General features: G+C 46.9%; 3 protein-coding genes across 3 annotated transcripts; 1 reads left to right on the top strand and 2 right to left on the bottom strand.

Moving 5' to 3' along the window:
• LOC126048501 (olfactory receptor 51G2-like) lies at nucleotides 1-975 on the bottom strand. The gene has a single exon (XM_049823640.1). It carries the CDS (start codon nucleotides 973-975, stop codon nucleotides 1-3), a length of 975 nt encoding a protein of 324 aa, XP_049679597.1.
• Nucleotides 976-17,604: 16,629 nt separating this feature from the next.
• On the bottom strand, nucleotides 17,605-18,561 carry LOC126048157 (olfactory receptor 51H1-like). The gene has a single exon (XM_049822750.1). It carries the CDS (start codon nucleotides 18,559-18,561, stop codon nucleotides 17,605-17,607), a length of 957 nt encoding a protein of 318 aa, XP_049678707.1.
• A 2,036-nt stretch (nucleotides 18,562-20,597) lies between these two features.
• Nucleotides 20,598-25,909, top strand: LOC126048156 (olfactory receptor 51E2-like). Its single transcript, XM_049822748.1, has 4 exons — nucleotides 20,598-20,613; nucleotides 23,282-23,441; nucleotides 25,235-25,668; nucleotides 25,857-25,909. Exons 1-4 carry the CDS (start codon nucleotides 20,598-20,600, stop codon nucleotides 25,907-25,909), a joined length of 663 nt encoding a protein of 220 aa, XP_049678705.1.
• Nucleotides 25,910-26,337: the final 428 nt, after the last annotated feature.

The following is a 26,337-nucleotide window of genomic DNA, read 5'->3' as shown; positions in this document are numbered from 1 at the left end:
CTACCAGTCAGATTCACTCTTCCTCCGCAGTGCCCTGAGCAAAGCCTCACGGATGTGGCTGGATTTTATGCTGTAGATAATGGGGTTGAGAGCAGGGGGAATTATAAGGTAGGTGTATGCCACCAAAGTGTTAACCAGAGGAGGAACATTCTTTCCAAAGCGATGGATCATGGACAGTCCAATCATTGGGATGAAGAACACTAGAACAGCACAGATGTGGGAAACACATGTATTCAAAGCCTTGAGACACTCCTCCTTGGTTGCAAGGCTGATAACAGTTTTAATGATTAGGATGTAGGACAGCACAATGAAGATGAAGTCCATCCCCACTGTTGATAAGAGGATAATCATACCGTAGAAGACATTGACTTTTATATCTGCACATGCTAGGTTCATGATATCAGGATGGAAGCAAAAAGAATGAGAAAGCTCAGTCTTCCCACAATAGGTTAGTCTCTTGAGCAAGAAGGGTATGGGAAGGAGGGAGACCATACCCCTCAATATAATTGCCAGACCTATTTTTATGACAGTCGTCTTGGTCAGTATGGATGAGTGTCTCAGTGGATGGGAGATGGCAATGAAGCGGTCAAATGCCATTGCCAGGAGCACAGAGGATTCAATGAAGGACAGTATGTGGATGAAATACATCTGAGTAAGGCAAGCATCAAACCCAATTCTTCGCATATTAAACCAAAAAATGCCCAGAGTAGTAGGCAGTGTACACAGAACCAAGCCCAGGTCAGTGACTGCCAACATGGAGAGGAAGTAGTACATTGGTTCGTGAAGACTTTGGGTCTTCTTTATGATGAATAGGATCATGCAGTTTCCCAAGAGAGCAATAAAGTACAGTGTACAGAAAGGGATGGAGATCCAGTGGTGAAGGCCTTCCAGGCCTGGGATGCCCATCATGAGGAAAGCTGAAGGCTGATAGAAGGAGCCATTGAATTCCCACGTGGTATGTGAGTCATGCTCCATCCCAGCTCAGCTCTCACATGACCTATACCTAAAACAAATCAACAACAGAAACTCCACGTAGTTGGACTCTCCACTGAACATAGAAGTGGGTAATGACAAGCGCCACATCCCTCCACCCCCCCACCAACCTATGCAGATGACCCCATCCTGCTTAGGACACTGTTATAATTACCATAGTGTCACATATGACTACACTCTTGTTTATCCATTAAACTATAAAATGAAGGAAAAGGATGGGCATTTTTTCTTAAAAAATAAATACATTTTTTCTTAAAATGGAAGTGAAGACATTCCTGGTGAGTGCTACTGTTTTACAGTTGTCCCCAAATTCCACAGGTTGAGGTGCGCTATTGGGTGAACAAATGATTTTTCTGATTTTTCTGTGGCCACCTCAACCAAGACCAAGCTGCTAAGCAGCTGGCTAACTGGACATGAAAGGACATGAAAATGGTGAAGATTTAACTCTGACTTCTTAGTTAAGAAATCAACATTGGAAACAAATGCAAAATATAACAGAGAATCAGGGACTTAGACACTGCTGCTCTCAGCTCAGAAGATGGCCACCAGGGTAAGGTGGATTTTCATTGGCTTTCACATCCAAGTTGTTATTCATTTTATAATCTACCTTACTATCAGGTGAAGGGAAATAAATGAGCAAAATCCCACTTGTGTGGTGCCCATGCCTTTTATTAATAAGGGAAATGCAAGCCAAAGCACAAGAAGTTGCAGGTTCAGAAGCACTAGGGAGGCATTCATGGAAAGTTTCTGGGTCCAAATCAGAGAGGAGGGCTACAGGGGATATAGTGGAGTTTTTACGCAGGGATCAAGTGTATGAGGTGAGTAAGGCCTTTACAGAAATCTAGCAGATGTCTACTCTAGTGAGTTCAGCAGAGGGCCACGGAGATGGATGGGAGTTGGAGAGATGCTCTAGGCTATGAGACCAAGGAAAGAGGCTTGTTCGGCCTGGAGAAGAGAAGGCTTTGCAGGGACCCAACAGCAGCCTCTCCCCACCTACAGTGAGGGTACGGGAAGCCTTCCCCTACCTACAGGAAGGCTGAGCCAGGCTCTTCACAGCAGTGCATGGCAGGAGGAGGAGACACAACAGGTATAAGTTGAAACAAGGGAGGTTTAGGCTAGATATAATGAGAAATGTTTCCCCATGAAGACTGTCAAGCATCGGCGCAGGTTGCCCAGAGAGGTTGTGCATCTCCATCCTTAGAAGTTTTCAAGACCCACCTGGACAAAGCCATGAGCATCTTTGTCTGACCTCATAGCTGGCCCTGCTTTGAGCAGGATGTTGGACTAGAGATCTTCTGAGGTCTCTCCAAGCTGAATTATCCAATGAAACTATGAGCCTGTGATCTTACCATAGGTTTCAGTCCTCTTGGAGAATTCAGCCGTCTCAGCATAATCCAGGTTCCTACACTGCATGTGACAATACACCCTAGCAGGGATGCTGGAGAGGCTGACAGGGTCCCTTTCTGTGCCTTCCGTGACAGAATGACAGGCTGGGTGGATGGGGGAAAGCAGTGGATGTGCAAAACAAGAGCTAATTAAAGGAAAAGAAATATTTGTGGCTTCAGTCTTAATGCACCTTCTGTAGGATACAAAACAAGCAGGTCAAAGAGTGCCTGAACTATGAGCAAGAGGGTTTACTATAACACAGTTCATTTTTGAATAAACACACATATCTTCCGTGATGTATTTATTACATTCTTAATATGATTTTCCTCCATTAGACTCAGCCTGCTTGAGAGTCTAATGTGGCAATAAATCCCAAAGCTCAGCAAGGATAAACATCTTCCTGCTCCAGGGCAAAAGCAACTCATAACTGATGGGAACTGGGTAAGACCCAAAGTCATTTCATTTCCTCTAGGCAGAGCCACTTTCTCTTCATTGCAAAGTTACGTGTTAACATCAGGAATCACCTTGGGCAGCACGTAGCCCCACCGTGGCAGTTGCTGAGGGACAAGTCACAGCCCTTCTGCAGAAGAGCCTCGTCAGTGCATGAGATGGCACGGACATGGATGGGCATCCTGCACTTTCCCTAATGCTTCAACAGTGGCTGGCGTTGGCAAAAGGAAACTGGCCAGAGGTACCTCGGGTCCTAAGTGGCAGCTTGGAGCTCCCCAAAGGTAAGAGCTGTCCCTTTCTGTCAATCCAACAGCATCTGAGCAGCGAGAATTAAACTGCAGACTCCTGCAATTCAGTCTCATCTGGAGGCTGGGTTAAAAAAAATGAAAAAAACAAGTGTGTGCGTGCCTGTTTGTCTGTCTAACTGTCTCCCGTACAGCAGCATATGGCAGATATCCGGAACTCTCAGAGATACTGAGATTCAAGAGGTTTCCAGGAATATGGAGGTGGATAAAGAGGAGGGACTGTTAGAGCACAGGGGGAAATAAAGGACTGGTGAGAACTACCTGGGGTCTGTAAGGGATACTTCTACAAGAAAGCCTTCATGCAAACCTGACTTTGTTAGACACCGGCAACCCCTACCATGCTATAGGAAGTTATTTAGAAATGGGATTTACTATCTCTGCTCCTCTCTGTGCTACTCTGGTTTGTTTTTTGCCCCTATGCATTACAGATACGGATCCCACTCCAAGCCGTTTTTTCCCCTCCATGTTTTATGTGTGGGTGAATATATATATATATGTGTATGTCTATAAATAATATATATAAATATATAAAATACATAGAATATTAAAAATATATTAAAAAGCATGCATACTTATTTATGTTTATATACATTCATATGTGTATATATAACATATAGCACACATATACGTTACACCTCCCAGTTGACTATTGTGGGACAGCAGTTACACCTTTCACACTGCAGCCAAGCCCTCATGAGGAAACAAACCTCCAGTTGTAGAGGATATGAATTTAAAGATTAATGGCAGCACCCGGCTGTGTTTGCTGCTAGCCTAGAAAGGCATCCTACCAGAGACAGAAAACTGTCTGCCTGCTCAGTGCTCAAGGTGTTTCTGCTCCCCAGGACCTACTCCAGAATGCCTGGAGGAAGGCATCAGGCACAAAAGCAGTTGCCTCATGGAGGGCACAGTGCTGTCCCTCCTTCTCCAGTCCTCAAAAGCCACTTCCTCATTTCTTGCCTCTGTCTTTGATTTTCACCAATAACTTAAGCAAAGTACTGTGCTTTAAGAGTTCTTCTGAGTGTAGGCAAGAGCGGGGGCTTGGGAGCCGGGGCTTGGGAGCCAGGGCTGGGGAAGGATGGTACCAAGAGATCTGCTTTTTTCCCAAGAGGAGACTTTGCTATTTTCACAACCGCATTGCTGCCAACTCAAGCATCCAAGCGAGGGCTAAGCCTCTCAGTGAAAGGAGGAGGATTAGCAAAGGGACTCTGGGGATGCAGCACCCACAGAAATGAATTTCTTTGACTTTACGGGCAAGGACAGGAACGTGCCATTCCCACCAGCTGAGCCAGGCCACCAGACGGTGGAGGAGCAGGCTGACTCTTGCACAAAGCCCACAGCACAATGGCAAGCAGCACCGTGATGGCTAGATCTTCCCTGGCAGTACTGTGATGCCAGCCCTGCCTGAAATTACAGCCACCCACTTACTTCCTCCAGCACATCCAACCCAGCGGGTCCTCCGGAATGGCGTAGACCTCCCGAGCAGTGCTTCGGAGGCATCTCCCCACCCATGTTGGTGTCCAGTCCCATAAACTGCAGCTACTGCACTAGTAAAACAGGAGTGCAATGATGGAGAGGCTGCTAATTGCCCAGGGTACTTACCGATCGTGGCGGCGGGGGCCCAGGGGCTTTACGATTTGCGCAGACAGCACAACTCCGTTGTGATGCAGAAGAACCTGCATCCGCATCCTGGCATCGGGAGGGCAGCGCTTATAACGCGCCCCGTGGACTGACCCTGTCCAATCAACCAGGAGCCACGCAGAGTCCAAGCTCCCTGTGCGTAAACAGCATGAGGCGTACCAGTGAAAATAGTGTGTGAAGTAAATGATCTTTTCCATTTATGATGCTCTCCCAGCAGGCATGATTTTCTCCTGATAGTTTATTGGGTGACATGTTTATAGCTCCCTGTGATTTATGGCTGGCAATGCTGCAGCATGCTGGCAATACACGTAATTTTTATTGTGAGAATGGATCTGTAATGCAAATAATAATAAATTTTGCAAGAAGAGTGCTTGCAGCATCTCTCCAAGGGAATAACAGAGGTGAAGTTCTAGCTATCCCCCCGTGACCAGTGACACACAAAATGTTTAATTAAAATCATAATATATTACCCAATAAAAACAAACTAAATATTACAACGCCAAACACAGACACATTAGCGGATATCTTCTCAGATGGCCCAGAAGCCTGTTGTATCTAGATGTCTTGTGGTAATAAGTTTATCTTTGCCACCTCAGCTGTGATGTGGAAATTGCTATTAACCCCTATTTCTGTGGCTGCCAAACCAAGACGCAGGAGAGCTAACTGGTTTGCCCATTTTCATATGAGGTGTCTATAGTAAATACAGCCACCGGACCTAAGAGATACTTCTGTAGTCACAAACCAGACTGTGCTGGGGCACTGCCCGTGATGGACACCAGTAAATTGTTATCATGGTCCCTGGCACACTGCTGACCTGAGCCAACCTGCACTTCAGCAACTTCCAGGCAGGGGCTCAGGAGTCTGCATGATATCACTGCCTCATTTTAGAGGCTAGAGGGTTTGTTGGCATGATCCTGGACTGCCTGGTGCTGGGTGGCCCCAGCGCCAAAGAACAATTAGTTTACAAGCATTAATTTTAAGTAAGACAGCTATCTGGTTGTTAAACCTCACGGCCAGTCTTATGGCTGAATACACTGAGCCTTCATGACACTCGTCCAAATGGTCCTGCAGAAGTTTGCTATCTCTAGGTATGCCAGATGTGGAAAAAAAAACAGAGGAAGAAGAACTATTGAAGCTAGCAAACATCCTGGAGCAAGCGTGCTCAGAGGCATAGAATAGAATAGAATAATAGAATAGAATAGAATAGAAAATTCAGTTGGAAGGGACCTACAATGATCACCTAGACCAACAGCCTGACCACTTCAGGGAAGCTTCTGTAGAAGTGGAGATTATTGGAAAAGTACTCTTCAGCCTTGAGAAGAGACAATAAAGCAGTACAGGAAAGGTCTATAAGATAATGAATGGGGAGGAGAGGATACATATGGAATGATTTATCATCTTTTCTCACACTATGTGAACAAGGAGGGGGAGGACACACCCTGAAAATATTAGGCAGAAGATTTAAAAAAAAATTTAAAAGTACCTTTTTAAAGAGCTTATAACAAAATTATGAGACTTATCACTGCTGGATGTTGTGGGAGCCCAAAGTATATATAATTCAAAAAAGTATTAGACAAATCCATAGGTGAGAGATTCATTGATTTCTATTAAACATGACAGCTGAGGTGCTGCCTCCTGTTCAGGAAGCCTCTAAATTGATTGCTAGATGCTGGGACATGTGCCAAGGGAAGGATAAACTGTACATTACCTTCCTAAATGGCCATTAATAGCCACTCTTCAAGGCAGGATGGCAGGATGGAGGGAGCTTTAGTTTGATCTAGTAGAATAGTTCTTATGGTCTTCAGAGCAAACAAGCTTTAGCCAGATGTCTTTATGTTGGAAAGTGAAAGTTCCATCACAGCTGGCCATGACGAGCACAACACTCAAACGTGGTGTGACGGGTTTAGAGGGCTCAGATGCCACAGTGCAGAGTGAAAGCAGGACCTGGGAGGCAGCAGGGAGAGGAAAGTGTCCTGCAGCAAAGCAAAGAGATGCTGCAGCGATGGGAATAACCAGGCTGTGGGGCTAAGACAAAGTGTCGTGGGCTGGACTGGAAGGAAGGGAACCTGAGGTTAGGCAAAGGGTGGACAGTGAAACAGGTCGGCATGGTCATGGCATCACCATCACAGATGGTTTTCCTCATTGTCTCTCAGTAATGGTTTCAGCTGAGCTGATCCTGTCTCAGGGCAAAGGCACAGGTGAGATACCCTCGCCAGGCCCCTTTTTCCACAGCTCTCCAGAAAAGGTATAACCTGAAATCTTTTTGGATTCATCCATCTGTGGAAATGACACAGTATCTCTTTCCCTGCTCTACTCAGCCCAGCTGCATGCACACACTCATCTTTCATGCACCCTGGCACATTTAGTTTCTGTCCCTTGGGACTCTCTGCCATCATTTTACTTTACATATCAGGCAGTTTCCAGTGTCACTTGTTCACCCTCCTGCGCTGAGAGGCTGCAGACAAACTGTGTTCAGCAAACCTGTATCTGTGCAGCTGGAAGCAATGATTTGGTTTGCAAACTGCAGCATCACTGCTAGGAACTGCCAGAGAGAAAAATTTCCTCTTGTTACCGAACTTGCCTGTGGTGAAATGGTAACAAGTTTCTAGCATGAATGTCGTGCTTGAAGGTCCTCTCAAGACCAGTGTGCTGAGCAGCCTGGTCGTATGCATGGCACAGAGAGAGGGGTTGCATAGGGTCTGCTGGGACAAGGGAGTGGCCTGGAGATGAAAATGTCTGCTTGGGGTTATCCAGCAGACCTGCAGCAGAATGAGAAAAAGAGCTCAGGCTTCCAGCAGCCACTATAAAATGCCCAACACTGACCTTGCTTGAATCACCCCCATACCTATTTTATAGTTGTCCTGGTTTCAGCTGGGATAGAGTTAATTGTCTTCAGTAGCTGGTACAGTGCTATGTTTTGAGTTCAGTATGAGAAGAATGTTAATAACACACTGATGTTTTCAGTTGTTGCTAAGTAGTGTTTATACTAAAAATCAAGGATTTTTCAACTTCTCATGCCCAGCCAGCAAGAAGGCTGGAGGGGCACAAGAATTTGGGAGGGGACACAGCCAGGACAGCTGACCCAAACTGGCCAAAGGGATATTCCATTCCATGTGACATCATGCCCAGTATATAAACTGGGGGGAGTGGGGCTGGGGGAATCACCACACGGGGACTAACTGGGTGTCAATCAACGGGTGGTGAGCAATTGCACTGTACATCATTTGTACATTCCAATCCTTTTATTATTACTGTTGTCGTTTTATTAGTGTTATCATTATCATTATTAGTTTCTTCTTTTCTGTTCTATTAAACCATTCTTAACTCATGAGTTTTACTTCTTTTCCCAATTTTCTCCCCCATCCCACTGGGTGGGGGTGGGGTGAGTGAGTGGCTGCGTGGTGCTTAGTCGCTGGCTGGGGTTAAACCACGACAATAGTATAAGATAAATTCATCTTGTACCAGATATGCTCAAAATCTTATGATTCCCTCTGATCTGTGTCTCAGGGGTCACCCACATGCACCAAGCTTCCTGCAGTGATGTTTCTATACTGTGCTCCCACCAAGTCATTCTTGCTAGTTTTCTGCTTAATCCCTTTTCCCAAAAGCATAGGTATTGCATGTGTATAGGGAAGGGTGTCAGGATCTGTTCATCTGTTTTCCCATCTTTAAAAAAAACCCCACTGCTTTCCCAGAACTACAGCTAAGGGGGAACACAGCCCCACTTGGCACACATCAGTCTATTTGCTGGAAATGTTTATAATTTGAGCCTAAGCCAGTCCTAATCATATTTTCTGTACAGGCCAGAGTTCAGTGTGTGAGTACTGACAGGAGTGTGAGAAGGGATGGCGAGGAAGGAAGGGGAAGGTAGGGGGGCTTGGTCCTCCTGTGTAAAAGCCTTTACAAGACCCTGGTCAAAACAAGCACGCTCATAACATTTATGAAGGTAATGCTCACTGGAGATATGCAAATAAAGAAGATGAAAGTGTTTAGGAAGATCCAGGAGAACAGGAGCACCATTGCTACCTGAAATGACCACACTGGCACCAATTCTGGCTTCCTTCTTTTCTCCTAGTGAGGGATTCCACTGTCTATGTGTCCACGCACAGGTCTGAACTGGAAGGTGAGACTCAAAGACTGCTGCTGTGGAGGTTTCACCTCCCACCATGCCAGCAGTGTCCCTCAGGGTTGCTCCAGACTTTGCAGATCTGGGGCAGAGGAGGAAGGCAGGTATGTCCCCCATCCTCCTCTGCTTCAAAAAGTTTCAAAAATGCAAGGGCTGTTTGATCATACGCAGTTTTCTTTGGCTCCAGTGGCTGTGTTGAGCTGGACAAAAATATCCCAGCTGCCTGGAAGGAGAGATTGCAGCCCAGAAGGGATGTCTTTTCCTTGGCAGGCTGTCCTGCCCACTTGCTACCAAAGGAGCAGCTGACTGCGTTGGCACCAGCAGCTCTGATGTCACCAGCAGTGATGCAATGTTTTTCCAAGTCAGCCATCTACTGAGGCTCAAAAATAGCACTGAGGAAAAGAGCTCGGCAGGACCTGGACTTGGACCAGCTGCTCTTATGACAGATTCCCCAAAGGACCACCTAACCCTGGAGCCAGGGAGCTCTTCTGCTTTGGGATGTCCCTTGGGCCTTAGCATTAAGGGGAAACCCTCTCCTGCTGAGCTCTAGGGATGAGCTCGTAGCACCAGCTAACCACCCAGGGGAGGTGTGATGGGTTAGACACTTAAGATCCAGTAGCTCCTTGCAGGCAGCAACTCTTGCTGGTCCCTGCTCTGTGTGAGCGTTGAGGGTTGTGGTTGATGATGGTGGAAGTGGTGGGGTTGGGACTACAATCCTGGCCTGAAAGGTGTGGGTAGATGCTGGAGAAGCATGCCATGGGGCCAGGCTTTGATTGTGGTGGGAAGTCGTAGAAGCATAAAATGATAGAATCATTTAGGTTGGAAAAGACCCTTAAGATCATCGAGTCCAACTGTTAACCTAATACTGCCAAGTCCACCACCAAACCATGTCCCTAAGTCCTAGGGAAGGATGGAGACGGGGCCGGAGAAGGGAGGCTTTGGTCAGGCTCCAGTTTGGGGTTGCAGTAAGTGCATGAGGGACTTACATGGGCAGGACTCAGGTCAGGGGCAGCTGTGCATGTGGACAGAAGGGAGGACAGATGAGTCCCCTAGACCCTCCAAACTCTCCCAGGTTCTGTTGTACAGCTGCGTTTCTGTATTTAGTGTTCATCACCTTGCTGCTCATACATCTTTTCCAAGTGAAAACCCTCATTCAGTGGTTGTTAACAGAAGTCAATCTTTTGCCAGAGCACTACAGTCTCCAGCTCTATTATCCATTCTAAAGCTGGTCCACTTTAACTTCACCACCTTATGAACACCAGGGTGACCTCAACACAGAGCTTGGAAGAAATTAGAGAGGCAGACAGTGCCACTCCAGCATGGTCTTCTGCAGGGAGTAGAGCAGTTAAAATTGTACGGAACACTTTTAAGCCTGTACAACTGCAGCTCATTCAGGTGCTAAGCCACCCAGACTGCTTCAGCAGAAAAAAAGTGTCTTTAATTGAAATCATCAAAAAAACCTTGGGTAAAGTGAAGTGATGTCAACCAATTTCCTGTGCTGCCGTGAGTGACACACACGAGATCCTCGGTCACCGGCGCTCCAACCTGCAAAAGTGAATGAGCTCTTGTACAGGCAAACATTGACATATTTAATGCCTGACTTGGTACATCAGGTAAATAATACAATGGGGGGATTCAGAAAATGCAGAAAGGACAGGGAGTCCTGTCACAAAGGCAGCAGACTCTGCTTTTAGTGTGCGCAGTGGAAAATCAAACAATCCCAGAGAAATCTGCAAACATTGCAAAGCCCTGTATTTCATTTTCCCATATTAAGCAAAGCTGGTTGATAGAGGTGATTCAGAGACAACCGAGAGGTGAACGTAGGTCAATGCGACCTGCATATAATTTGCTAAAATACAAATGCAAAGGAGCATCATGTACAGCATGTCCCAGACCTCCACCAGCAGGATAACCTTGTCTGAAGGCTGTAAATAACAGCTGGGATGCAATAAATTTAGCCTGATGGGGAAGGAATGTCGAGGTAAAACTGTGAAACTTGCTGCTGGTGTGTGGCCTCAATGAGAGCGGTGCCTGATCCCCAAACTCAGAGGTGCATGCTGCAACTCTTAGACAACCATTGTTCCTTAGGGAATTCCTTACAAGCATGGTTTCTGCCTCCTCGTGCTCACCATCCGCAGCACAGCTCCACAAGGAATGGCTGGCAGAAGGAGAGGGCACAGGAATAGCTGTAGAGAGACCACTGTTTTGCCAAAAACAACCAAAAAAAGTGTGCGTGGAAAGTACACTTCGCTTTTAGGTGCATCCTCAAGTGCCTAAAATGGTATCAAATGGATCCAGGCACTTGCTGGGGGCAGGAACAGCCATGGTCTGCTCTGCAGGAGGATTTCCTTCTTAGAAGGAAAAAGAAGACTGGTGCCAATTAATTCATTCAAAGGGTTTCCAGCTTTCCTGGCCCCATCTGGATCAAGGTGGCTGGATCGTGGTGCAGGCATGCCGCAGGAATTTTATATTTGTCTTCATGCCATTTTGCAATGTTTAAAGAGACCGAAATTCCAGAATATCATTTTGAAAAGGTTGAAAAGACTTCGGGGCTTGATCTCATCAATATATTTTGTATTCTGTAAGTTGAAGTAGTTTCATTCTGATAAGGCCAAATGTGTCCATTCACTTTATCAGTCTGCTATAATGTCATGATTTTAAGAAGATATCACAATGGGCATCTCAGTAACAGCAGTGAGAAAATGAGAGCAGAGCTGCGAGAAGAGACAGTAACAACATTAAATGGCTATTCTGCAATGATTTCTTCAAAATAAATCACTGTGACATCATCGAACTGGTTGAAATTCAATCTGGCAATTGAGAAAATGTTATCAGATGACTCTGCTTTCAAAAGAGACCCGGGGAAGAATCAAGGGGATTTGATAATTGGCATATGAGTAACTGATGTTGAGTGAAGTCAGAATCTTGTTTCTGTTCATGCATATACAATTTTTTGTTTGTTTCTTTCACAGACCAGTTGTATATCTGAAACGGTTTCTCAGAAAAGGTGGGGTGGAAGCAGAGCAAACATGCAAAGGAGAAATACCAGTGTTACCAGAGATGCAATTCAAAGGATTGGAGGGAAAATTTCCATTAGAAGTTGCACTCATAAATCTTCCAGTTCCTTTGAGAATAACGTCCCCTTGGGAAGCGATTTTGTGACCAAAATTCTGCTTTTTGGACAGACTGGTTTACTGATCACCTACAGAGCTGCCTGGTGTTCCTGCTGACAGCCCTGGGCACACGGAGGTGTTTCCCCAGCCTGTGCACAAGCACGAGTCCCTGCAGGAGACAGGGAAGGGGGGAATCAGGGAAGAGCAATGGGAGAGGGGCTGGTTTCAGGGCTCTGAGGCACTTGTCCTGTAATGGCCAGCATCATCACAGAGGTTGGAAGATGAGACACCACAAGGACTGTAGGGCTGGCCACAGGGTAGCATAGTCGGGTCCCACAGGTTGTTGGCCTTTATGCCTAAAGAGGCCATCTTCTCTGCCCTCAAGTTTTTAAAAGAGTATTTAACAAAGTCAAAGCCTGAGAGGACAATGTCCTCTTTATCCAGGTATCTCTGGATAAAGTCACTGCTCCTACTTTCTCCATTATCAAACTCAGGAGGAATGAGGTATTTCTCTGAGGTCATTAGTCTGATGAATTCACTGAAGAGCACTGCAACAGGGACACATAACCAGCCTAACCTCATTGAGGGAGAAGGAGTGGGCAGTGCAGGCACTGAAGGCAATTTCCATGGAATTAGATCAAATCAGGCTCAGCGTGGCTGGTGGTATCAGAAAAGGTAAGACTGGATCTGTGAGGACTTGCACAAAACACAAAATGTATATGGCTGCATGGAAGCATCTCTTCACCTTTGCAATACAGAGGATGTAGCTTCTAGCAAGTATAAGGAGATCAGAGCACAGAGGCTGGACAGAAATGTCACTGCCGTACATCAGGATGGATACCTGATGATTAAAGATGCTGCTGTTGCTGGGCAATAGTTTCTGGACGCTGTAGCCCAGAGTCAGTAATGCAGTATCCTGCAATAGAAGCAGAGATTAATACCTAACCAAGTGCCCCAGTGACCATCAAAGCCATGATGCTACAGTTTTATGCTGTCCATTCTGTGCTAATCCTATAAATCATAGACAATTTGGTCAAAAGGGACTTCAGGAGGTCATGTGGTCCATCCCTCACACTGAAGCGGGTTCACGTGTTTCTAAATGAGGCTGGATAAACTCCCCCTCTCTGCAAGAAGGGACACAATGGTAGGACCAAGAGCCATAGGACTCACCATGCTTAACCAAGGTGCTGAGAGGAGGAGGAGGAGGAAGAAGAAAAGGATGTGGGAGAGCCATTCCCTGGTGACAGTGGGCATGGGCTGGTCAGGTCCCTGTGTGATCCAATGAGGCCAGCCTCAGCAGCCATAATGCCTCATTTACTCCCACAACTGGAGACTAGGATCACTCTGCAAATCCTGAAACCCACCCAGCATAACCCACCTTGAGCTTCTTGAAGGACACTTGTGGGGCAAAAGCTGAATATTTATTCATGCATGACCTACAGAGCTATGAACATCTCCAATGGGTCACACCCACTTGGTGAATTTTAAGATGGAGTGTTTGTTACCTAGGATGTGGTTTTGCGGGTAGGATTTAGTTCGAAGTTTCCTTGTTTGAAGCTACAGAACATCTCAGCTCGCCTTAGAGCAGATGTTCTCCACAGCTCCATGGACTGCGTCGACTCACCACCTCTGAGTGTCATGGGAGCTTGGACCCCAGGCCCACATGTAGTCCCAAATCTGGGACACTGAATGCAGACCTGAATCTAGGGAAACTCAGGAGCTGGATTTTTGGAGTTTTTCCTCAGCACTTGGAAAAGCTGTATGCCCTTTTATGATGTCCCACTTTGTGTACTTAAAACATCCAATTCATTTTGGCCTCAACCGTGATCTACTTCATTCTCAAGGTTGAGATTAATGTATGAAATATGTTTACATGGAGCTAAAAGCAGCTCTGTCTGGCAATGTGCAAACATATGGATATGGAGGCATAAACAGAGGATTTTTGTGGACTTAAACTAGGTCAGAACATTAGTCCATGTCCAATTCCAAAGATAAAATAAACTTTCCCAATGAACGTGTAACCCTTCTCAGGATCTCCCCATTCATGTTGATTTACTACAAAGTTCTCTGGAACTTAACAGGACCTCATAACAGTGAAGTCCCAAGATGCATTAGCAGAGGAGTTGGATGGTCGCTACTAAAATAATAAAAAGAAAAAAAATATGTCAGTGGTATGCATCAAAGTATCCCAGATCTGACCCAGTTTCAGAGCTTATCTATAGACTCTAACTTCATAGTTAGGACCCAGTTTTTATGTCTTGCAGAGCAGATGAAGCTTTACCAGTTAGAAAGCTGTGCTGCTGCAGAGCAGCTTCCCCCTTTCTTGGAAGAAAACCCCTGTGAAATCTGTTAACACAAAACCAAATGAATCCGTTGCAAGGGCTGTGCATGGTTTAGTTATTTCAGTAGGAAAGTCGCACACAGGACTAAAATGTGAGATGGATACAAAACACAAATGTTGACCAGAACAAGGAGCAAGTGAGGCAGTGTCTGGACATGGTTTATTTTCACATCCCTGTGTAGCATCATCAGAGCTACTGTACTTACCAGGCTGTGAAGGTGCTTCTGGGAAGTAGAAGTTGACAACTTACTCTGATTGCTGGCAAAGGGAAATTTTTGTGATGGCAAATGTAGTATGTAGGTACAGGGCTAAGCAAATGCAGATAAGAGAAAGGGATCGACAGGTGGAAAGCACTTGTAGAAAAATTGGTATGTACATTATTGCTTTTGGCGCCGTTGATGGAAAGTCAAACATAGAAAAGCAAACAGCAAACATTAGGAAGACGCGTGGTCCTGTCAATTATTAAATGAAGCCGGCAAACTGCTGTGACTCAGAGACAGCTGGAGAATAGCTGGGTTTAGGGGGAGCTGCAGGTATGGCAAATGCATGCAAGCCTCAAGGTAGCACATTTCATATTGCAAACCTAAATCAACAGGCAGCAAGGTACCTGGCCACATTACTCTGTAAAGTGGGTGAGATGTGTTTAGGATAATTACAAATTAACATTACTATGGATATCATTACTCAGCATCACACAGACCTTTCAGGGCTGCAATGCATCAGCTGCACTCTATCCTTGAGTGAAAGCCCACCTCCAGGAGGGCTGGGAAGCTCCATTAGTGCCAGTGGGACAAGTTGTCATATCACCTCTGTCACTGGAAGTAGACGAACAGGCTGGTTGGGGCTGGGTGACTCGGGCCTGCGGCATCAATTGGCACTGCTTGGCTGAAATGAGGGAATCTCGTAGTTTCACCCGTTTGTGGATTTTGCCTGTGAGGCAACTGGTTCCAGACAGCCACCAGATTTGCCAGCAGCTGACATGCTTCAGCTGCATTAACCTCCAAGGGAACTGCTCGGTACCTCAGGGAACTGCTATCTGCTGTCCACGAGCTGATTACAGAGACATTTGCACTTCCCCACGGCTCGGCTTGCCCACTCTGACTCGCTAGATTTAGCAAAACATTCAAGCACGAGATAAACTGCTTCTTCATGTGCTCACACAACAACATGCCTGTGGTTATTGCACAGTGTAACACTGCTGAAGGTTCACGTCTTCGTGGTTAGGTTCCCAGCTTCTGACCTCTTGTTGGCAGATGGGAGCAGCTTGACAATTTCAGCAGTTGCAAATGGACATGCACAAATTCCCTGTCTTCAGGCATCTACTTTACAGACCCGTGGAAAAATACAGGAGAGAATTCTGGCAGCTTTCCACCATGAGGTGAGGCCCAGAGTCTGTGTGTTAAACACTCACATTTGCCTTGCATCCACCTTTATTTTTGCACAGAGTGCCCAGCATCTGACTGACACGACACTTTGCAGCACACGTAGCAGCACCCATGTATTCTTGCTGGTTTTACTGCTTGGCACCTCCCAGTGACACTACCCGAGAGACAGTGGAAGAGACAGAGCACTTCCTTCCCCTGATGAAAAAGAAAAACCCAGGTACAATTTTCCCATAACTCTCTCAAGCTTGCAAAAAAAAAGCACGTAACTCCCTTTCACAGCACTGATCCTTGCCATTTGGATTCTCCATAGCAGCACCTAGGACAGCTGGGAGAAGCTCTCAGTACATTTGCCAAAGCAGCTTTTGGAGCTGTAGGGAGTGGGTGGGAAACAAATAAAAAACTAAATACTGATTTTTTTCTCACTGCCAGAGCTCTTCAGCACATTCCTGCAGCGCAGAGCATCTCCCAGCTTGCTGGGACCTGCTAACAGATGGCCAGGGAATCCCAAGCTCCAGTCCTGATCCTGACCTTGTAGATCTTTGCACGGCTGGACACTGACCCTGCCCTGAAATCAGTGGTTTCCTCTGCCTTCACCCCTCCTCAGCATGAGTGCTGCTTGCAGCATCACTGCAGCACACTCTCTCCCATGAGATGGGGGCTGCTGCCCCCTCATCTGCAAGGTCCTGGTTTCTCTTTCTCCTCCTTTTCACCCTGCTCCCTCCTTCTTTGACCAGCCAGCTGCTGGGATGAGCTGAGATAGCCCAGAGAGGAAACCAGCCCATGAGGAAGACTGAAGGCACCCATTTGGGGCAGAAAGGAGCAGATGGTTTGGTATCACCCTGCAGACATGACAAAGTCACAGGGATTTGGCTTGCAGGGAGGATTATTTTACACAATGACAAGGGTGGTTGATCAGGAGGTAGATTGCATTGGGACAGGGTGGAGGCTCCTCTAATGACAGCCTGACACTCTGGAGGGGACAGCTCAGCCAGCCTGGGTATGAAGCATGTCACTTATGCATCACGTGCATCCCTAAGGAAATGTGGCAATATACAAATAGCACGACGTGTTGCAGGATGTATTTGGACTGCATTGCGTGCCCATTGCATCCTATACCTCCGTGCCAGACCAACCTACCCTCATTTGAATCATAACCTGGGAGGCGGGGAGAGATTTTTTGTGACGTTCCCATAAGAGTTATAGGCAGAGCAGATGATATCATGAGGCAGTAAAAATCATACACTCCCCTTGCAGATCCTGCAACAAGACTGGACTGTTTTCTGTGTGTGTGCCCTTGGGTTACCGTCCATAGGCCATTAGTTCCTGTCTTCATAACTGTAAAGATGTGAATCACATTATTTGTGTAATGAAGGCTGAGGAGTCTCATATATTCACATAACTCTGGGAACTGACACTTTCATATATTGGATGAACATGGGGATGTTGCAATTAAAAGCGCAAGTCTGGCAACACTTTTTCAGAGACCATAACTGCTGTTAGCAGTGAATTCCTCAATGAAAGCCTCATCTCAGCAGTCTTCTCTCTCCCCACCTGCAGGGGACGACAGCTTAATCACACGGCCATACCAGATCTGCCTGCCTGCAGACTTTCTGAGAAGTGGGGCATCCCAAAATGGGAGGTGGAATAATGTGAATGGCCATAATCCATCCCTCCATGGAGAGGAAAAGAGCTTTATTGCAGAAGAGGTGACAGGTTTCTCCCGAGAAGTGAAGGCATATGAGTGAGTTTCTCCAGGAGATTATATTGCCTATGAGCACTATCATCATCATGATATTGCTCATGAGCAATACCAGTCTGGGGAGGAAAGAAAGGAGGAGACTGGCTTTGGGGCATTGCCACTCTGGGACTAGACCTGCTGCTGGGTCCCTCTCTGGCAGAGCAGGATGAGGATCCGCCTGCGGATCTGCTTGGTTTTCCAGCTGTACACGAGTGGGTTCAGGACAGGTGGCACCAGGAGGTAGGCATCGGCCAGGAGTGTGTGAGTGAGGGGCGGCAGGTGCTTCCCAAACCTGTGGATGATGGACAAGCCAATCAGTGGGATGTAGAAGATCAGGACGGCACAGAGATGGGAGATGCATGTGCTAAAGGCTTTGGCTTGTGCTTCCTTGGAGACAATGCTCAAAATGGCCCTGATAATCATCATGTAAGACAGGAGGATGGTCAGGGAGTCCAGTCCCTTAGTGAGTATCACTGCCGTCAGCCCATACAAGCTGTTGACCCTGACATCCCCACAAACGAGCCTCAGCATGTCCTGGTGCAGGCAGAAGGAGTGAGACAGGACACGGGGCCTGCAAAAAGGCATATTCTTAATAAGCACAGCAACGGGTAGCACCACACAGATGCCCCGCATGAAGATTGCCCCCCCCACCTTCATTATGAGCGAGCTCGTCAGGACAGAGGCATAGCGCAAAGGGTAGCAAATAGCAACGAAGCGATCAAAAGCCATGGCCACAAGGACCCCAGACTCGATGGCAGAGAAGGAGTGGATGAAGTACATCTGGACAATGCATGCCTTGAAACGGAGGGAGGTGGACTCGAACCAGAAAATGGCCAGCATAGTGGGCAGGGTGGAGAGAGACAAGCCTAGGTCTGCCACGGACAGCATGGAGAGGAAATAGTACATCGGTGTATGGAGGCTGCGGTCTGTCTTTATCATCCAGAGTAAGGTGCAGTTCCCCAGGAGCATGAGGAGGTACAGGCAGGAGAGAGGCAATGCCATCCAGTAGCTGCTCATTGGCAGACTGGGAATGCCGGTGAGGATGAAGATCAGGGGGCTGGACCCAGTCCTATTGGAAGATGACATCTCACACACTGATGGTCCGCGGGTCTGGAAATAATAGTGTCTTGGAATAAAAGTCCTGCTATGAGACACCCCACACACCCCAGCTGCAACAGTGTTGGGAGGACAGACTCCCAAGAGCCAAAAAAACCCTATGCTGCTGCCCTCATGCATAACCATCACATCAACCAAGGAAAAGACACAGCGGATGAGTCCCAGGATCACTGTCTGGGCTATGCACAGTAGCAGGTAACGAGGAAAGAGCAGTGCAGCATTTAACGTGTCTCCCCTAGCTGTAGTCCCCAACATTTAAATACCCAGAGTTTTGGGAGATTTGTTGCTTAGCCCATTGGGACGTGCCCGAAAGCTTCTCAGCAGCGCAGGTAGAACTACAGCCTGGGGCCAGGGTGCTCCTGCCTGGGGAAGGAGAGGAGGAGGGATGGAGACCGGGAGGTCAGCCCTGGGAATGGGGCTGACTGCTCCCTGCAGCAGCAGAAGGAGCAGCCTTGGCCATGCTGGTCCCTGCAAGGCTGAAGCACCTGGACAGGCTAGGGAAGGGGGGACGGAGGGGGAGAGAGATGAAGGCAGAGAAAGGTCAATGTTTGTGCTGAACTGAATGCAGTCAGACCACAAGAGATAATGTCTCACTCTGAGCTGAGAAGTAGCCCCATTATATGTGACTCTGTATTGATTTCTTCCCTTTTTGTTTAAGTATGGCAAAATGTATAATGTTTTAGAGAGCTTTATCAGCTAAACTTGCAAGTCAATTAACCAAACCAACCCTGATGGAAGGAAAATGGATTTGTGCTTTACAGCTGCCAAAAAGGTTAAATGGAAAGGAAGAAATTCAGAGGCTCAAATAAGACGGAACCTGAAGTGGTGTTTTGTCTGCTTGAGGCCATTAGAAAACCCAGCAGCAAACACCAGGTCTCTATTTAAGCACTCTGGAAGCTGCCTGCTTTCCTGGGCAGCTTCACTGCCCCAGGAGCACGGGTGATCAGCTGCGACGCTCAGTGACAGGAAGCTGGGGGAGGCGTGGGAGATTTCCAAAGAAATATTCCGAACAGGCTTCTCTGCAAATGCGGTTAAATATAGTGCAACTTAAAAGCACCAGTAGAACAGCTGGTGGTCACAGCAGCACATCCTCAGCTCTTGCCACAGTTGATCAGGGAAAATGTGCTTGTCTTATTTAGCTGGAAATGAATACGTTTTGGATAACTGAGGAGCACAAACTGAGTAAGATTTGTCCCAGAGGGCGTCTGCACACACATGCACACACTCTGAGACCTCATCTGCTATCAAAAAAATTAAATAAATAAATCAAGATTTTGCATAGCCAAAGGGTCAGGCCTGAAAGATGGCTCAGAAGCTGTCAAACACCTGCTTCCCTGTTCAGAGGAAACGGTCACGTAGGAACAGAAGTTAGAGGTGACTGCCCCTGGGATGAGGGAAAAAAACCTCTCTGAAACTGAGCCAAGCAGTGTGGGAGAGGGAGAACTGGGACAGCAAAAGAGGTAACTGAGGGTGTAAAGAACCTAAAGCCGAGGAGCTGAAGACCCCTGCTTTGCTCCTGTGGGGAGCAAAGTCATACAAATCAACTTACATGTTCTATTCATGTAGTGCTTGAGAGAATGAGGAAAATTTTTAATTATTGATCAAGACCAATGTTTAGGGTGGCTTTTCATATCAAGCCCATCTGCATATATCAAATCAAAATTGATATTTAGCAAAGCAATTTGCCATCTTAGCACTTTTCTAACATGCCGGTTTGTTGTTTCTGCCAGAGACTTTTGTAAATTCTTGTTTTGATGCAAGCCCTCAAACAAATTGTTCTTGCAGGGGAAGAACATCTCTAGTCTGTCATCTTCAGGCAGCCCATCCCATACTTACCCCAGGTCACTGCAGAGGACACGGGCTGGGGACCAGGAACAGCCCTGGCCGCGCACGCTGCTGCAGGCAGAAAGCTGGAAAGCTGTATTTAAGCCAGCCAGAGCAAACCCCATGGGTCTCACCCGGGGAGTCACAGCTGATTTCTTTGCTCTTCAGGGGGTGTGAGCACCATGGGACTGCATGCAAGTAGGTTTTTTCTGTCTTCTCTGAAAAAATGGCAGAGTGCAAAAATGGGAGTGAAGAAAGCTTTGGGGCACTGGCTGTGAAAAAAAAAATTGACAAAAAATGGGTATTCAGAAAATTCCCCAGGTTTGCCCTGCTCTGTGAAACTTTTGCATTCTGGAAAGTGAAGAGACCCAGCCCTGGTGCCTTGCACCGCCCCCCCCCCCCCCCCCGGTGCCTCCATGCAGCTCCCCTATTTATGCATAGGTACGCTTTATATTTGTATACGTGTATATATATCATTTAGGTAGATAGATAGATAGGTTAAATACAAGGAAACAAGGGCAATAAGAAAAATCCCTAAAATGTTCGCAAAAAAGAGCACAAACCAAAGGAACCAGCCAATGGATTCATAACCAGTAACTTTATTTTGAGAATTTTTTTTTATTCTGTGATGAGTTTCACATAGAGATGATGGGTGATGGGGTACAGAGATGGAGGGTCATGGGGTTCTCCCTTTGTCCCCAGTTGTGGGGAGCCTCCAGCTGCCTGTTCCCCACCATTGATGGGGTACAGACTGGGACCCTTTGGTCAATATCCTTGCAGAAAGCTGTGACACTCTCTGGATGGTGGTGAGGAAGGAGAGCACCAGAGCATGGCGTGGTCCTATGGTGTCCCTGTCCGGGCTGCGGATCAGAGGAACTCCTTGCTGAAGGTTGCTATGGATCCAAATTATTTACATAAGTTTGAAAGGAGATTGGGAGACTCTTGGAAGAGGGATTGCTGAGGGCTGCCTAAAGCAGACCAGCCCTCTCCTGAAACAAAAAAAGCAGGACGCTGGAGGAGAATTAAGAGGCACGATCAGTCACCCCCCGCCAGTTTTGTACCATCTGCCAACGTGCTGAGGGTGGACTCTGCTCCATCATCTGGGTCATTAATGAAGTGGTTAAACAGTACTGGCCCCAGTATTGACTCACTAGTCATACTAGTGACTAGCCTCCAGCCAGATCTTGTGCCACTGACCATGACGCTTTGAGCAGGGCATCTCGGCCTCTTTTCTCTCCTGGGTCTCAAGGAGCCTGTCTAGAAGGTGAATGTTTTGGTGTGGTGGGGAGAAGACCAAGAATCATTTCACGGTGCAGAGCTGTGTGTACAGATAAAATCACCCAGAGCAGGCAAGTTCTTCCAGCGTGGTGCTGTGCCCCAAGGGATGGATAAGGGTGTCCTATAAAACAGAGCAGCCTGGGGCTTGTCCCATGTCAGCAGCACTGAGGCTGGCCGGGACACTGTTCTGCAATGAGAGGTGCAGGTCTGTGGGTGCCTTGGGAAGCTGTTGGGTTTTGATGTCCAGGATCTCCTCCATCATCCACGTGTGACCTCTCTGTGCTCTTGCAATCTGGTTTTATCTGAGGTTCATTCTGCCATCTGCAGCACTGCGCTTTTTGTGATTGTCAGGATTTGTCCCAGACTTACCCCAAACTGTCTCCAAACACCAGGAGCCTGAGGTCAGGCTCTGACTTGCTGCAGCTTAACGAGCTGTGGGTGTCAGACGAGCACGGTCATTCCTCAGGGGCTGTGTTACCTTTCAGACATGATGTAGCTCAGCTCTCAGTGAGCAAAGCTGAAGCCAAGCAGAAGTTCCCAGCGTTTTCTGGGCTTTAGAGCAGTCTCTCCAATACTCGCTGCAGCTCAGATGATGCAAATACCCTGAGAAAGGCTCTGACTGCTTTGCTTGTCAGGCAGGGTCTTTGTCAGGACTGTGGGAGGAAAGAAACTATTCCCAGATGGCATTTTGTGAATATATTTATCAGCTTGAAATTTCCCTGTTGTTGCCATAACGCCTTGTGCCCTAGCTGAGAGCACAGGGATGGGTGACATCTAAATTGACAAACTATACTATGAACACAAAAACTACAGAATTTAGACTAAGGAGAAACACACTCACTTTGGACTTGACAAGGCAATTTTTTACCCTTACCCTCAAAGTCCCCTGGAACTTAAATTTACAGTCCTTACCCTTTACTGGGACTTCTGTTCTGTGTAAGATAACATGTTTACTTGCAATGGGACAAAGCATTTACCACCACCTCCTTCTTCCACAAACACCACGTGTCTGTGTCTATGATAGACCCTATCAGGAGACCTTCAGCAGTGCAGATGTTTTCAGCTGTGGCAACTGTTCAGTGCCCAGCACGATGGGGTATGAGTCTGTGAATACCGTTGCGAGTGGTAATAGTGCAAGTTGCTCAAGGGTTGTACTGGGTATTTGGAATACAGAGGCCGTTTTCCTTCCCTGCTAGAGTCAGTGCAAATATTTGTACTGGCTTCAGTGAGGCAGGGCTGAGCCTGAGCCAGGAATTCAGAGCAGGATATACTAATGTTTCTCTATGCTTCATACTTGCCTCTAAATTCTTGTTGCCAATTATAATAGCATATTTGATAAATACTGTTCTTCACTTCAGGGCTTAGGAGCTCAAGCAAATCTGCATGGAGCTCATGTCAGCATTCAAGAACATCAGCTTCAGGGCTGTGGTTTTTCCCCCTGACAGGTTTCCCAGGCTTGGAAACTTCTCACCTCTGCTCTGTTTCACTGTGAACCTTGGCAATGCCTCCTCATCTTTTAGGCAATGAGAGGACTGAAGCCCATGTACTATTTCTTGGCCGTGTTGTCCATTGTTCTGTCTACCTTCAGGTCGTATTGTGCTGGGAATATTGTGGTTTAAGTACAGGGAAATCAGTTGCAGTGCTTGCTTCCCTGAGATCTTCTTCACCCGCTCACTGTTGCTCATGGAGATGTCTATGTTGCTGCTGATGGCCCTGGGTAGCTTTGAGGCAAACCACAACCTCCTGCAGTACGAGTCAATTTTATCTGCTTGAGGTATGACCACGGTGGGACTGGTGTTCATGTCCTTGTTGTCTCTCTCAGGAGAGAAAGTGACTGCAAGAGGCAAAACTGCAAAAACTGGCAAGTAGATTTTTATTTTTTAAAACTTTCTACAATACCATCAGCCCCTTATTGTGGCCCACTGTGATGTGCATTGGTAAAGTACAGAGCACTTCTCTGGAGGTGTGTCCTTAGCTTGGGCCACAGACCCAGCCTGGTTGGGACACCAGGGGAAAGTGAAGGTGGAAGATGCTCTTCATGGGGCAGGACAGGGTGTAATGGTAGAGAAGTGCTTGGGGCTGAGAGGTGCGGGGGAGTGGGAGGTTCCTAGGGGGGATCCTCACTGATAAGAGAAGTTGGGAGCTGGTTCACTGTGCAAAAGGGACAATGGAGCAATAACATCTTCAGAGGGTTTGTGATGTTTGATGTGCAGCCAAAAGCAGGACTATTGAGGGAAGTCTAGGTGAATCACCCCCTCATCATTGCAGGGCAATGGCACAGGACAGAAAAGTAGAAGGGAGGATTTTGCCAAACATAGGAATTGCTCAGGTCAGTTACAGGGAGCAGGTCACCCTTAGTACATAGGTGATGTTTCATTAACAACAGTTATTTTAAAAAATGACCAGGTCAGAATTTCGTCTGAAACCCACATCACTGTCCCTGTTGCTGTTGTCTCAACACTCTGAGCAGACCCTGCTTATACACTTTCAACAGCCAGGAATGTCAGTGTCTCCAGCCCTTTTGCAACCACACCAGTTCTGCAGCTCCAGTTTGCCTAAACCACAGTCAGTGCCTTTAACCCTCCGAACTCTCCTTTCCCCTCACAGCTGCACAGTTTGAAGCACAAAGAGATGGAGGGTCTTACTTTTCACCCACTGACATACATGTTCTTAATGCACACACTGGTTCCTAAGCAAGGCGCATCATCACTATCTTGCAGCAGTGAGCTGAATGGGTTTAAATACACATAGTTTAAATACACTGTGCCCCAAACAGCAGTTAGAGAGGGGACAGCAAAGGGCATGACTAGTACATGAAGTAGTCCTGGTGACGGACTCATCCCAGTTGCTTCTAAGGTAGATAATAAATAACCCACAGAGTACTGCTAACCTGTTTGTGGTCCTATGGGCTGTACCAATACTGTATCAATAGTTACTAATGCAAACTATTGTCTTTTTTGAGTGTCAAGCACCTTAAGAGAGGCATGGTCCCTGTTGAAGGGGCATTTCCCTTGGCAAAGAGATTCTTTGCATGAGTGCACCTTCTTAATGTGTATAAATACCTGATGGAATGGAGTAATGAAGACAAAGCCACATTCTTCTCAGTGGTATCCAGTGAAACAACAAGAGGCAATGGGCACAAACTAGAAAAAACAGGGAATTCCATTTAAATGTAACAAATTTTTTTTATTTTTATTTTTATTTTTTTATGATGATGTTTATCAAACACTGGCACAGGTTTCCCAGGGAGGCTGTAGAGTCTCCATCCTTGGACATACAGAAACCCGAGGTATACACGGTCCTGGGCAACCTGCTCTGTGTGAGCCTGCCTGAGCAGAGGGGTTGGCCAGGATGATCTCCAGAGGTCCCTGTCAGCCTCAGTGACTCTGTGACTCCGGATAGCAGATACACCTGTTCCACACTAGAAAAGCACTGCTCTGTTGGTACTACAGTGCAGCTTTTATGCTAGTAATGAAGTTTCAGTATAAAAAAATAAACACCCTTAATGTTCTAAGACTTCAAGACCATCACCTGGCTCCAGAGGAGAGACAGAGCCAAGTCCTTCTCTGCCCCTTCCATTCTGCAGCTCCCGGGTGCTGTCACACTCCTTCTGCCTGCACCAGGACGTGATGAACCTGGCCTGCGCCAACACCACCCCCAGCGTGGTGTACGGCCTCACCGCCATCCTGCTGGTCATGGGGCTAGACGCCATCCTCATCTGCCTCTCCTACATCCTGATCCTCAAGGCTGTCTTGCGGCTGGCATCGTGGAAGGAGAGGCTCAAGGTGTTCAGCACCTGCGTTGCCCATATCTGCGTGGTCCTGGCCTTCTACGTGCCCCTGATTGGGCTGTCCGTGGTGCACAGGTTTGGGAAGGACCTGGCTCCGCTGGTCCATATCATCATGGGGAACATCTACATCCTGGTGCCTGCTGTGCTCAACCCCATCATCTACGGGGTGAGGACCAAGCAGATACAGAGGACCTAGATTTCCATTAAAATTTCTGATGACAGAACTGCCCATTGAACTGCACCCAGCTCTTGACTTTTCTTGGCTTAGCTTTGGGGATGTGGAATGTCCTTCTCTTCTTTGACTATGTAGCATGCTTCCTGAGCCCTTGGCAGGCTCTCAGTCACTATCACAACACAAATAACAATAATTTATGACTGCAAATTGTAGAGCAAATATACTTTGTGCAGCAAGCACTAGTAGTGTAGTAAAAGACTACACAAGCCTGGCAGGTTGGTGGCTTTATGGATGCAGTCAGAGCCCTTCAGGAATCAACATTTAGCTGGGACTTGTTCCTTTCCTCACAGTGCATCCCAATGCATCCCAGAAAGGCACTGGGACAGACAGACAGTACAAAACCACTTTCACCTACTATTAACTTTTTCACTATGTCTTCTTCTTCTTGCATTTATTCACTGCCTATAATTTAGAAAATTATTTTTGGAAGAAACAGATAAATACCACTTTGTGGAAGCAGAAATCTCTAGCACAAATCTGATTAAGAGCTTCATTTCCTGAATTAGGAACAAATTAACTCATTATCCACACAGCACAAAGCAAAACAATATTTGTAAACAGCAGCTCAAGATATTTGTGAGGAGGTGTGCTGGGTGTAGCTGGCAAGGTTTGGGTAGTG

The sequence above is a fragment of the Accipiter gentilis genome, chromosome 19 (genome assembly GCF_929443795.1).
Source record: "Accipiter gentilis chromosome 19, bAccGen1.1, whole genome shotgun sequence".
Classification (NCBI taxonomy): Eukaryota; Metazoa; Chordata; class Aves; order Accipitriformes; family Accipitridae; genus Astur; species Astur gentilis.
The sequence above is the reverse complement of the archived record's forward strand: the minus strand, read 5'-3'. Positions and strand labels throughout refer to the sequence as shown.